The sequence below is a fragment of the Erythrolamprus reginae genome, chromosome Z (assembly GCF_031021105.1).
Source record: "Erythrolamprus reginae isolate rEryReg1 chromosome Z, rEryReg1.hap1, whole genome shotgun sequence".
NCBI lineage: Eukaryota > Metazoa > Chordata > Lepidosauria > Squamata > Dipsadidae > Erythrolamprus > Erythrolamprus reginae.
Window position 1 is genome coordinate 60,098,107 of NC_091963.1, and position 12,347 is coordinate 60,110,453.

Consider the following 12,347-nt stretch of genomic DNA (forward strand, 5'->3'; position numbering starts at 1 on the left):
TGATTAGGAGGCTAGAGGCTAAAACATATAAAAATCAATTGCTGGAATTGTGTATTCCTAGATTGGAATACACTTGCATGTGCGCGTGCCAGAGCGCCGGAAACTTGAAAACCAGCTGGCTGGGGCACATATTCCTGTTTTGGGGTCGGTTTTTAGGCTGTTTTCTGGTGCTCCAGCACCTGCGAAGATCAGCTGGCAACAGCATGCATGCCCACAGTGTGCTATATGTGCCACCTCTAGCATGCATGCCATAGGTTTGCCATCACAGGCTTAGGTTAATGAAAAGAAGGACTAGAGATAACATAATAGCACTGTTCCAACATTCCAAGAGGGAGTCATTCTATTCTCCAAAGCACCTGAAGGCAGGACAAGAAGCAATTGATGGAAACTAATCAAGGAGAGAAGCAACCTAAAACTAAGGAGAAATTTCCTGACAAAACAATTAATTAGTGGAACAACTTGCGTCCAGAAGTTGTGAATGGAAATTTTTAAAAAGAGATTGGACAACCATTTTCTGAAATGGTATAGGGCTTCCTGCCTGAGCAGGGGGTTGGACTAGAAGACCACCATCAGCCCTTCCAACTGGTTATTCTATATTATAGTATTCTGGGCAACTATAGAATTTAATTAATTAGGTATACAAATAATAAAGGCTAACAAAATATATACATGACACATTTTGCAGTGGAAGCAAAAGCAGATTGTATCACCTCTCACCAGTATTTTAAACAGGTTTTGAACATTATTTGTTACAGTTTATCCTTGCTTAATTTACCTGCAAAGAGTATTTTTACAGAATTCTCCTCACAGGAACATGACTGACTGGTCCTTCCTATAATAAACACACTACATATACGTGCTGGTGACATCATGATTATGTCACCGTTTTCTCAGCATGTGCAGAAGCAAAGTTTTGGGCACTGTACATGCGGTCACCATCTTGAGGAAGCAAACCGGTAGCAAGATTAGAGCCCACCCCTGCTTGGGTCCCCTCAACTTTTCAGTCCCAGAAAGCAGCTGAAAAATGCTTTTCTCCTATTTTCTGTCTTTGCCTCCTTCTCATTTTTATTTGGTTTTCCCTTCTACCCTGAAAACAAAAGAAAGCAAAGAGGGGGGGGGGGGGGGACAAGGATAGGTCAGACTATTGTTATGATTTTTTGTTCCTATATTCTGTTGTTTAGGTATACATTTCCTTAATGTAGAATTTTTTACTTAGAGCACATTATACAACTGAGCGAGCTGCCTGCCTGCAATAATGATTGTGTATCTATTAGGAGTAAATCCCACTAAAAGAGAATAGCCTTACTGCCAAGTAAATTGGTATAGGATTTATATAGTTGATAGAGTATTGATTAGTATCAGATGTATTGTAGAGAGAAATGAAAAGCTCTGTAACAGATACTCTGTGCCCAGATTAGGTGAGTAGGAGTGTGTGTGTGTGTGTGTGTGTGTGTGTGTGTGAGAGAGAGAGAGAGAGAGAGAGAGAGAGAGAGAGAGAGAGAGATGGAGAGAGAGAGAAAAAGGAGGGAGGGGGAGGTAAAATCAGAGGAGGGGGAAGGAAGGAAGGTGAAAGGAGGGGGAAGGAAGAAAAATGAAATCTGAGAGAGGAAGAAAAGTAAAATCAGAAAGGAGATGGATGGAAGGAAGGAATAAGGATGTGAAGGGAGTTCATGTGACTGGGTGGGAGTGTGTGATGTCAGATTGGCCTAACCCACTCAGCATTTGTGGCTCTCAGCGTTTTGTTTTCTGTGGAAAATAGGTCCAAATGGCTCTTTGAGTGTTTAGGGTTGCCGACTCAAACCAAATGATTTAATGTACCTCCTACATCATTTTTATTACCTCTGTGATATTAACCATTCAATTGTTAAGGTATCCAAGACTTCTAAATCCTTTGCTGGCATACTCCTTATAGCAGAGGCAGCAGATCACATGAAGATACATATTAATAAAATCCACTTATCTCAATCAGTAGGGCTCATATAGGGTATTAAGAGAAAAAGAGAGATGAGAAAGAAAAAGAGAATAAGAGGGAGAGAGAGACAAAGAGAAAGATGAAGAAACAAAGACAGAGAGAAAGAAAGAGAAAGAAAAAGAGAACAAAAGAGGAAGAGGAAGGAGGGAAGGAAGGAAGGAGAAAGAAGAGGAAGAAAGCACTACAAACTCTGTCACTAGACATGGCTTCAGAAGATACTTTGAAACAGCACAGGAATTTAGGGCTGGAAGGTATGTTGGAGGTCATCTAGTCCAATCCCTTGGCTGGATTGTCTGGATTATTTTGGTGCCTCTTAAGAGAGGAAAATTGCCAGAAAGGAGGAGTTTACTAACACAAGGCTGCCATGCAGAGGAAGGCAGAGATAGTCCTGGATTTAGGACAACTGAGCCCAAAATTTTGGTTGCTAAGCAAGAGGATTGTTAAGTGAGTTTCACCACATTTTACTTAATCCATTACATTAGCTGGCTCTAACAGTCATGTGCAAGCTAGGGAAGAATATCTGAAGGCATGTATAATGTTCTAACGTACAGAAGTTACGATTAAATGTGTGGCAGAAAGTGGACTCTAGGTGTTTTTTTCCAAATGCAGTGAGGTTTAATGTGTAGTTTTAGAAGTGTGTGTGTGTGTGTGTACATACACATACAGTATATACAGTAGATAATGTATCTTTTTGTGTGCCTGTGTGTAATATGTATGTATACATATAGCATATATGCATGCCCTGTTTTCCCAAAAGTAAGGCATCCCCAATAATAAGCCCAATTGGGCTTTTGAGTACATGGCAATAAGGCCAAGCGCTTATTTCACAGTTCAAAAAATTATAAGACAGGGTCTTATTTTGGGGAAAATAGGTAGGATTAAATAGTATATTTTGGATGTTCATTAGTAGTAAATAGACAGGGAAAATGTATTTTGTTGAGGTCTTTGAGGTGAGGAGAGACCAGGCACCCTAACCAAACCCTTGACGTGAGTGACGTCAAGTTGGCCATGCCCACTCAGTCACTTGACCACAAAGTCACTCCCACTTAGTCACGTGCTGCCAAACATTCTCACCCAGTCACATGACCACGAAGCTATGCCCACCATCACATGACCATCAAACCATGCCCAGAGAGTAGAAATAAAAAAAATTGGAACCCACCTGATTTATACCAACATCAACTCCTACTCATTAGAACATTCTGAAGAAATCTTGCAATGGCAGTCAAAATCATGACAGTTATAATGCATTTAATAAATTCATATCCCAAACCTCACACATTGTTTAAATTATGAAACAGAGTAAGAGTATGATGCAGAAACCATTAAAGCCTCTTATTTAGGAATACTTGTTAGGATACGTATAGAGTTCCATATATCTGGACTTAGCCATGCTTTGCCTTGTATAAACTTGTTGAATGCCAGCTCTTAGATCATCCCATATCTGATCAAGACCAATCTGTTTAAGTCCATGAGGATTCTGACTCCTATTTGATGACATTTTAAATTTTCTTCAAAGATTTCCAGTGTAGCAGTGACAAATCTGATTAATCCTCCATCAGAGGTAGAAATAAGTCAACATTACAAATTCTATCAAGTCACGCAGAAAAAATGTTTTTATATGAAGGCTGTTATTGTCTCACAAAAACCTCTGTAGGGAAGGAGAAAAAGAAAACAGGTGTTTATTCAATTGAGAACTTAAATTTATTACTAGCTAGAAGAAGCCATTGTAAAACCACAACATCAAATGTAAATAAACCATGAGAGACTTACAAAGGTTTTCTTAGTAAAAGACTGGAATTGGGTTCATGTATGCATTTATAAAAGCATACACATACACAAACCTGGGCAGAGGGAGGAGGGATAATATTTTTTTCTGGCAAGAGACAGATAAAAGGCGATGGAAGAAAAAGATACTTCCCAGCCAATTCAAACAAACATGTGACAGGTGGGATGAAAACTGCAATGCTACTCAATGGTTTGTAAGGGTGAGGAAGAAGATATCAAGTTAAAGAGCTGAAAATAGCATCCAAAGTCCTTTGTCACAAGCAGTAAAGAACAAGAAGTAATATTTCAAAAGTGGTACACAAGAGTTGAGGAAATACTGAGAACATGCAAGCATCATTTGGTTGGAATCTTTTCCCTCAGTTTTCCAATTTGAGGATGAGGAAGGATACAGGCTTCTTTCTTTCTCCAATCAGGATAGTGAGTAAAGCCACATGAATAAAAAAATATTAGAATAAAATACTGATGCAGTATTTTATTTAGGGGAGGAGGATGTAAATTCATTTCACTACATTCAAAGTTTAGGGAAACAGTGTAACATAAATGCTCAAGAGCATCTGTTTGAAATCACAAGTTCTAGTCCTAGTCCAACTTGGTGACTATGGTATAGTTGCTTTCTCTTAGCCCTAGAAAGAAGACAATGACAAACCGTTTCTAAAAATCTTACTAAGAGAACTGAAGGGCCTTATCCAGGAGAAATAAATATGACTAAATAGAAGAAAACAAAATCTAAAATTTAATAAATGAGGATCTGCTAAATCAAGACTGTATTGCTATAATGCTACAAAAAGTCATGTTACTAATATATAGGTAGTCCTCGACATATAATGTAGGTAATCCATAACAGTTGTCATAACAGTTGCAAAATAATCTTTTTTTGTGATGATCATTAAGCACATTATTAAATGAATCCACAGTCATTAAGTGAATCAATGGCTTATCAATGCAGTTTTGCTAAAACCTGAAAATGGTGCATTTGGGCAAAGCAGGTGATGTGACTGTGGGATGCTGCAAACATATAGAGATGGTTAGATTGCTAAGCATCCAAGTTTTGGTCATATGATTGCAGGGGGCCCTAACCTATCAAAACTGAGCCATAAAACCCCTTTTTTGGATTGATCATTAAGTCAAGGACTATCTATACAGTAATAACCTTTCTCAAGCAGGGATGTCAAAATGCTAAATAATGCAAAAATAATAAATGTGGTAATCAGCTTAACAGTATTTTTATATAAAATTAGGGTAGTGCAACCCATCAAATCCAAGCAGAAAGATTCTTCAGATTGTCTGGAATTGCTCATATGTCTCCTACTGAGAGATCAGTTGCATCTTTTCAAAGAATTGTGTACACTCAAGAAATTGCTGATGGATTTCACATTTATAGATATGCTTCAAAGTATAATTTGATACAGTTGTGTATCAAATAACCAATTCACACATTTAAAACCCTGCAAGTGTTAATATCCTAGCACTAATATGTAAATCCATTGTAGTGAGTTTAATTTTATCAAAACATTGATGGATCAACCTTAAGGATTCAACAATGATATGTATTTCATAACAGCTGATATACCATGTTCATGCAGGGTTTAAAAATTATCAGGCTGCCATTCCCCACCAGAAGCAGCTCTTGAATAAGAATATTTTAAATTTTTCAATTATACTTTGTTTACAGGAAAATTTTATTTTTTTTACAGTTTTGCCTATTACATTAGTTACTACTAGGACCTTGTTTTTTAGGACTACCTCTTTCAATAAATATTTCTATGCAAAGAACCACTTGCAAAGAATTAGTGCCTAATGTTGTTTTAATGTTTCTTCCATTGCTTTCAAAGTTTTAGGCTTTATGCCTGCAGGCTGGAACTGTGACACTTTTTATATTTTGTAGAGTTCCTAGAGAACATTAATACTATATAAATAAATAATGAACCCCAACATGATATTTAAAGTGTCTGTACTACAAAGATGATTAAAATAGATGATACTGAAATGATAATAAAGAAAATACCAAAAATTGAAATTCCATGGGATGATGAAATGAATACCAGTTGGGTTTTGAACTGAATGGAGCTTGCACCATTGCTATGGCCTCTCAGCTTTCTGTCTGGGATAGCTGAGAATGGTACATACTGCTCCACAAACCTAGAGAAAGGTTGGGCTGCAGTTTCCCATGTTTGATAGAATGGATGGGGAGTGGCTGCTTCATGCCAGCCTTTGGGGCTCCTTGAAATTTTAGGCATAGAGGTGGATGAAAAGAGCACAGCACCTCTCTGTTTGATTATTAAAGGGGAGGGGGAAGCAAGCAAGTGACCAAATTTTCATAACTTGATTTCTGTAAATTTTGAGCATAGGCAACAAGTACCTTTACTGTCATAATTTTGAAGTTGTGAATGAATTGTTATAAATTGAGGATTGTCTATATTTCAAAGTCACTATGCATAGCCAAGTTTCACTATACAATGCATGTCATTTAACTCAAAGAATCTAAGATCTAAGTGATAAAAATCAGACAGTAATATTTTCTTCTTTCAAATTTTACATATACCTCATAAATGCACGTTGCATTCTAAGATTTATTATAGGCTTGTACCTAAAACACAATACATATGTTTTAATATAAAAGTTGTGTTTTGGGGACATGTTTATTATTTCACATCCATATTTCTTTTTTAAAAATCTTGTTTAGTGTTACTTGCAAGTTGTCCTATCATTCCTGACTGTATCTAACTCTGGTGCTTTCCTGCTGGCTATATAATTATCAGAGAATACTAAACACATCATGTAACTGTAACATCAAAAGATGAAGCAAAGTTTAGAAGAACAGGTTGGACCCAAGCTGAAAAGCTTAAATGTATCTTGACAAATGTATTTTTTCTTTTATGTACACTGAGAGCATATGCACCAAAGACAAATTCCTTGTGTATTCAATCAGACTTGGTCAATAAAAAATTCTATTATATTCTATTCAAAACATTGGATTTAAGGTATTCAAACTGGCTATGACTTATTCTTTGGTTTCATTTCAAATAAATTCATACACATCTAAGAAATTTTGTTTCTCGCAAAATAAAAAATCATAAATCAAGTTCATGCTGTAAATCACTGGAATCTATCATCATAATGTTATTATACTGCTCAAGTATTTGCCAACAGAACAGAACCATATTTAACTGTAGGTTCAAGTGGAATATATTCCACAATTTATGAATAAATCAACCAAGCTAAGAGGTCAGTATAATTCTAATTTTCAGCAACGTAGAAAATTAGAAAGCAATTCTAAGGAAAAATTCAGGGGAAGAAGCCGACCATATAAGACAACCAATGCAAATTATAATTAATATTAGATTCAGAGGACCAATTTCACCAGTACCAGCTTATAACACTTAACTAACATCAGCCAATCATTATTGTGCTAGTAACAAGCACAAGCTTTATATTTCTTCAATAAGATTTAATGTAGAAAATTTGCCACTGGAGGTTTGGGCAATAATAAAATAATGAAAGAGATGTTTAAGTATATAAAACGACAGTAGATAGAAACTAAATACTTTATATTTCACCTTTCTAAATGTATACTCTCCTTTGGAATTACTGAGCAGCTGTATCAGAGCACAACTTCTGAACTTCTGCCAACTTCTAAAAACAGCTTCATATTTTCTCTGAATTTGCTAACTTCTTATGCAGCTACAATACAATCTTAGGAAAAAAGAAGTTTGATTTCAAGAACTACTGGTAGAAGCTACATACAGTATATGACTTTGCCTATCCAAATATCCTTTTTCCTTCAAGCGTAACGCTCTACAGAATCCAGTATTTTATTACTAGTTTATTACAATTAATAATAAATCATCAGCACCATTGGCATTCACCAAAGATTTCTAAAATAAATATGAAATTACAAACTCCCTAACAAAAAACTGCATACAAATACATACTTAGCTTTGTTTTTCAAATAAGGCTTAAAATCAGATTATTGTAAAATGGCCAATGTGACATCAATTTTTTAAAAAGAACAAGATATGGAATATTAACAGCAGAACAATTTCTAAATTCCTAAAAATTTAGGTATTAACAGGCACATGAGTAAAAGTGGCAGTGAGCAACGTCTTACTGGCATGAGTAAAAGTGGCATTTAATGCAATATTGTAGGCTAACTCTGTCCACTGCCAAGAGTTCAATCTTAACCAGCTCAAGGCTGACAGTATTCCAATTCTGAGGTCAGTAAAATGAGTGCCTAGATTGAGGTAATATGCTGACTCCGTAAAGAAAGTGCTGTAGAAGTCTAAGTGCTATCATATCATCTGGATTTTCAAATGGCCTTTGATAAAATTTCTCACCAAAATATTATTCAGCAAATCTATAGAATAAGATGACTTGGTTTTACAGATTGTTAACTGACTAAAAATGAAAAAGTTAAGATCACAAAGTAATGGGCAATCTCAATAGATAAGAGTAAATAGTATAGTTCCTAAGGTTTTGTCTTGAAATCAATGAGGCAATGAGCTAAATTTATAAATTTTGCCAAACTATTCAAGGTGATAAAAGGCACAACAAATGTGAGTGCTTCAAAAGAATCTTTGTGAAATGTGGTACCATATTCAATCCATTAGAGAATATATATACAGTGATACCTCTCCTTAAGAACACCTCTACTTAAGAACCATTTTCTACTTAAGACCCCGAGCCCAGAAAAATTTCCCAGGAAATTTGAGAGCGGCACGAAGGCCCAGCCAGTTTCCTGCAATCCCCCCTTTAATCTCGGCTATCTGGGCTACCTTTTGGTGGCGCTTAAAGAGTTTTGGCAGTCCAGAGCAAACAAAGCATTTTCCTTTCTCTGGGCACTTGGAGAGGGAATATTTTCTTAACTTTTTAATAATTAATTCTTAGATTTTTAGTACTAATTTTAGAGTAATTGATATTTATTAGTAATTAATTAGTATTAATTTGTATTTTTAATTCTATATTTTAATTAAATTATTGAGGAGGTTTTTTAATTGATGGATAACTGGAGCGGGTGTAATAATATGTATGGAATGAATGATTGGTATGGGTGGGATGGGCGGGGTGGTATGGATGAGGTGAATGGGAATGGTATGAATGACATCCTTGGCCCACCTGACGTTAGAAAGGCAGGAAGGGAGGGGGCACCTATCTCTGGGGTGGCAGAGGGTCATAATATCCCGATGTGCTGGGAGAGGCAGATATGGCGGGAGCCATGGAGCTAGCCATTCCGGGGGAAGGAGAGATTGCTGCTTAATAGCGATCCCTTGTTCCGGCTCCATCAGCTCAACCCAGGGTACTGGTGACAAGTGTAATTCTGGCCCTGGGATCAGACTGCTGCTACTCAATGCCAATTATCTCCTCATCCGGGATTTGATCCTGGAGAAGGAGCCCGACCTGGTATGTGTGACTGAAACCTGTCTGGGCCCAGAGGGAGGAGTTCCTCTCTCTGAAATTTGCCCGGCCAGGTTTCAGATATGGCATCAGCCTCAACCCCAGGAAAGGGTGGGAAGGAGTGGCTATTATAGCCAGGGAGAACCTTTGCCTGCGTAGACTCGTTGCTTCAGAGATTGCGGGTTGCGAGTCTCTCCTGGTGAAGTTGGACTTAGGGGTTCAGGTGGGCGTGTTGCTCACGTACCTGACTCCCAGCTGCGTGTCAACAGCCCTGTTTGTGCTGCTCAAGGAGGTAGCTGGGCTGGCGGTGGGGTTCCCCAGACTTATTGTCTTGGGGGACTTTAACCTACCGTCGCTCAGTGAAACCTTTGGGCTAGCACAGTAGTTCATGGCTGCCATGAGAGCCATGGACCTGACGCAAGTAGTACAGGGTCCGACACATGAGGGGGGGCACAGACCCGACATGGTATTCCTCTCTCAGCAACTGTGTAATGGTCTGAGACTAAGGGGCTTAGAAGTGTTGCCTTTGTCATGATCAGACCATTTTCTATGGCGGCTTGACTTCCTGGCTCCAATCCTCCCCCACAGGGAGGTGGAACTGATGGAACCAGAGGGCTTTCAAAGGGCGCTTGGGGTTATACCGGATGCACTCGTCCACAGTTCAGCAGAGTCTCTTGCCGTAGCCTGGAATAAGGCTGTGACAGCGGCTCTTGACCGGATTGCGCTGGAGTGACCTCTCTGTGGTACTAGACCCCAGAGAACTCCTTGGTTTATCGAGGAACTCCAGGAGTTGAAACGCCAGAAGGGACGTCTAGAGAAGCGATGGAGGAAGAGTAATCCAATCAAACACTTGTAAGAGCTCACATTAAGACTTACAAAGTGGCGGTCAAGGGGGCAAGATGCGCGTATCATGCCGCCTTGATTGCATCAGCGGAATCTTGCCAGGCCACTCTGTTTAGGGTGACCCGCTCCCTTTTTAACCAGGGGGAAGGTGGGGGGCCCTTGCAGAGCAGTGCCGGGGACTTTAACACATTTTTCGCTGATAAAGTTGCTTAGATCTGGGTGGACCTTGACTCCGACTGGATAACAGTGTCAGGCCCAAAGTCATTATATGAAGTCCAAGGTGGGCCTGACACAGCTTGGGAATGAGAGAGAGAGAGAGAGAGAGAGAGAGAGATGCCACCACACATTCCTTTCTCCAGATGCCATAGTAACAAACACAGGAAGGAATCAGGAATCCTGCATAGGATTGGCCCTCGTGACTGCACTTGTTGGTGTGGGGATGTGAGATGGGGTTTTGACCCGGGTGTAATCTAAGTGACTCAGAGTTGGAATGATTCCAGTCGAATCCAGTCATGGCCGTTAATAAATCCTACCCAGTGAGAAGCACAGGCGTGGAATTGTTTTATTTCTCATAATGCCGTTTTGGTTTGCTAACAAACAGAGTCAACTGACGACGAGTTAGTCGAGGTGACTGGGGCCCGTCCTTGTCCATCTGTCTGGGAAGAGTTTGATCTGGTGACACCAGATGAAGTGGACAAGGCCATTGGAGCTTTGAGTTCTGCCACCTGTTTGCTGGATCCCTGTCCCTCCTGGCTGGTTTCGACCAGCAGGGAAGTGACACGGAGCTGGGTCCAGGAGATTGTCAATGCTTCTTTGGGGAGGAGGTCCTTCCCAGCTCCCTACAAGGAGGCCCTTGTGCATCCCCTCCTCAAGAAGCCTTCCCTGGACCCAGCCATTCTTAATAACTATTGTCCAGTCTCCAACCTTCCCTTCATGGGGAAGGATGTTGAGAAAGTGGTGGCGGTCCTTGGAAGAAGCCGATTATCTAGGCCCTCAGCAGTCAGGATTCAGGCCCAGCTGCAGCACGGAAATCTTTGGTCACGTTGATGGATGATCTCTGGCGGGCCCGAGACAGGGGTTTATCCTGTGTCCTGGTGCTTCTTGACCTCTCAGCGGCTTTCGATACCATCGACCATTGTATCCTTCTGCACCGGCTGGAGGGGTTGGGAGTGGGAGGCACTATCCTCCAGTGGTTCTCCTCCTACCTCTCCGGTCGGTCGCAGTCGGTGTTAGTGGGGGGTCAGAGGTCGATCTCTAGGTTTTTCACTTGTGGGGTGCCTCAGGGGCCAGTCCTCTCCCCCCTGCTATTCAATATCTACATGAAACCGCTAGGCGAGATCATCCAGGGGCATGGGGTGAGGTATCATCAGTACGCTGATGACACCCAGCTCCACATCTCCACCCCATGTCCAGTCAACGAAGCAATGGAAGTGAGGTGCCGGTGTCTGGAGGCTGTTAGGGTCTGGATGAGTGTCAACAGACTCAAACTGAACCCTGATAAGACGGAGTGGCTGTGGGTTTTGGCTTCCAAGGACAATCCCATCTGTCCGTCCATTACCCTGGGGGAGGGAATTACTGACCGCCTCAGAGAGGGTCCGCAACTTGGGCGTCCTCCTCGATCCACAGCTTACATTAGAGAACCATCTTTCAGCTGTGGCAAGGGGAGTGCTTGCCCAGGTTCGCCTGGTGCACCAATTGCAGCCCTACCTGGACCAGGACTCACATCTCAGTCACTCGTGCCCTCATCACCTCAAGACTCGATTACTGTAATGCTCTCTACATGGGGCTACCTTTGAAGAGTGTTCGGAAACTTCAGATCATGCAGAATGCAGCTGTGAGAGCAATCATGGGCTTCCCCAGGTATGCCCATTTTACACCAACACTCCGAAGTCTGCATTGGTTGCCAATCAGTTTCTGGTCACAATTCAAAGTGTTGGTTATGACCTATAAAGCCCTTCATGGCATCGGACCAGAATATCTCCAGGACCGCCTTCTGCCGCATGAATCCCAGCGACCTGTTAGGTCCCACAGAGTTGGCCTTCTCCGGGTCCTGTCAACGAAAAAATATCTTCTGGCAGGACCCAGGGGAAGAGCCTTCTCTGTGACGGCCCCAAACCTCTGGAATCAACTCCCCCCGGAGATTAGGACTGCCCCCATCCCTTTCGCAAAATCCTCAAAACCCACCTGTCGTCAGGCATGGGGAAATTGATTCCTTTGGCCGTTTCCGCTTTATCTATGGTATGTATGAGTTATATGATTGTTTTTTATATTAAGGTTTAAAATTGTTTTAATGTATTGGATTTGTACTGTTTCTTGTTGTGAGCCACTCCGAGTCTTCAGAGAGGGGCAGCAT

The 12,347-nt window shown here is 40.6% G+C and overlaps 1 protein-coding gene across 3 annotated transcripts in view; it reads right to left on the reverse strand.

Moving 5' to 3' along the window:
• Nucleotides 1-12,347, reverse strand: part of CUL1 (cullin 1) — a 128,922-nt gene that overhangs the window by 105,851 nt on the left and 10,724 nt on the right. For all 3 annotated transcript variants that reach the window (XM_070766814.1, XM_070766813.1, XM_070766815.1), the window contains exon 2: nt 3,334-3,623. In XM_070766814.1, the coding sequence (XP_070622915.1) occupies nt 3,334-3,473 (140 nt within the window). In that variant the 5' untranslated portion in view covers nt 3,474-3,623. The remainder of the gene's footprint in view (nt 1-3,333; nt 3,624-12,347) is intronic.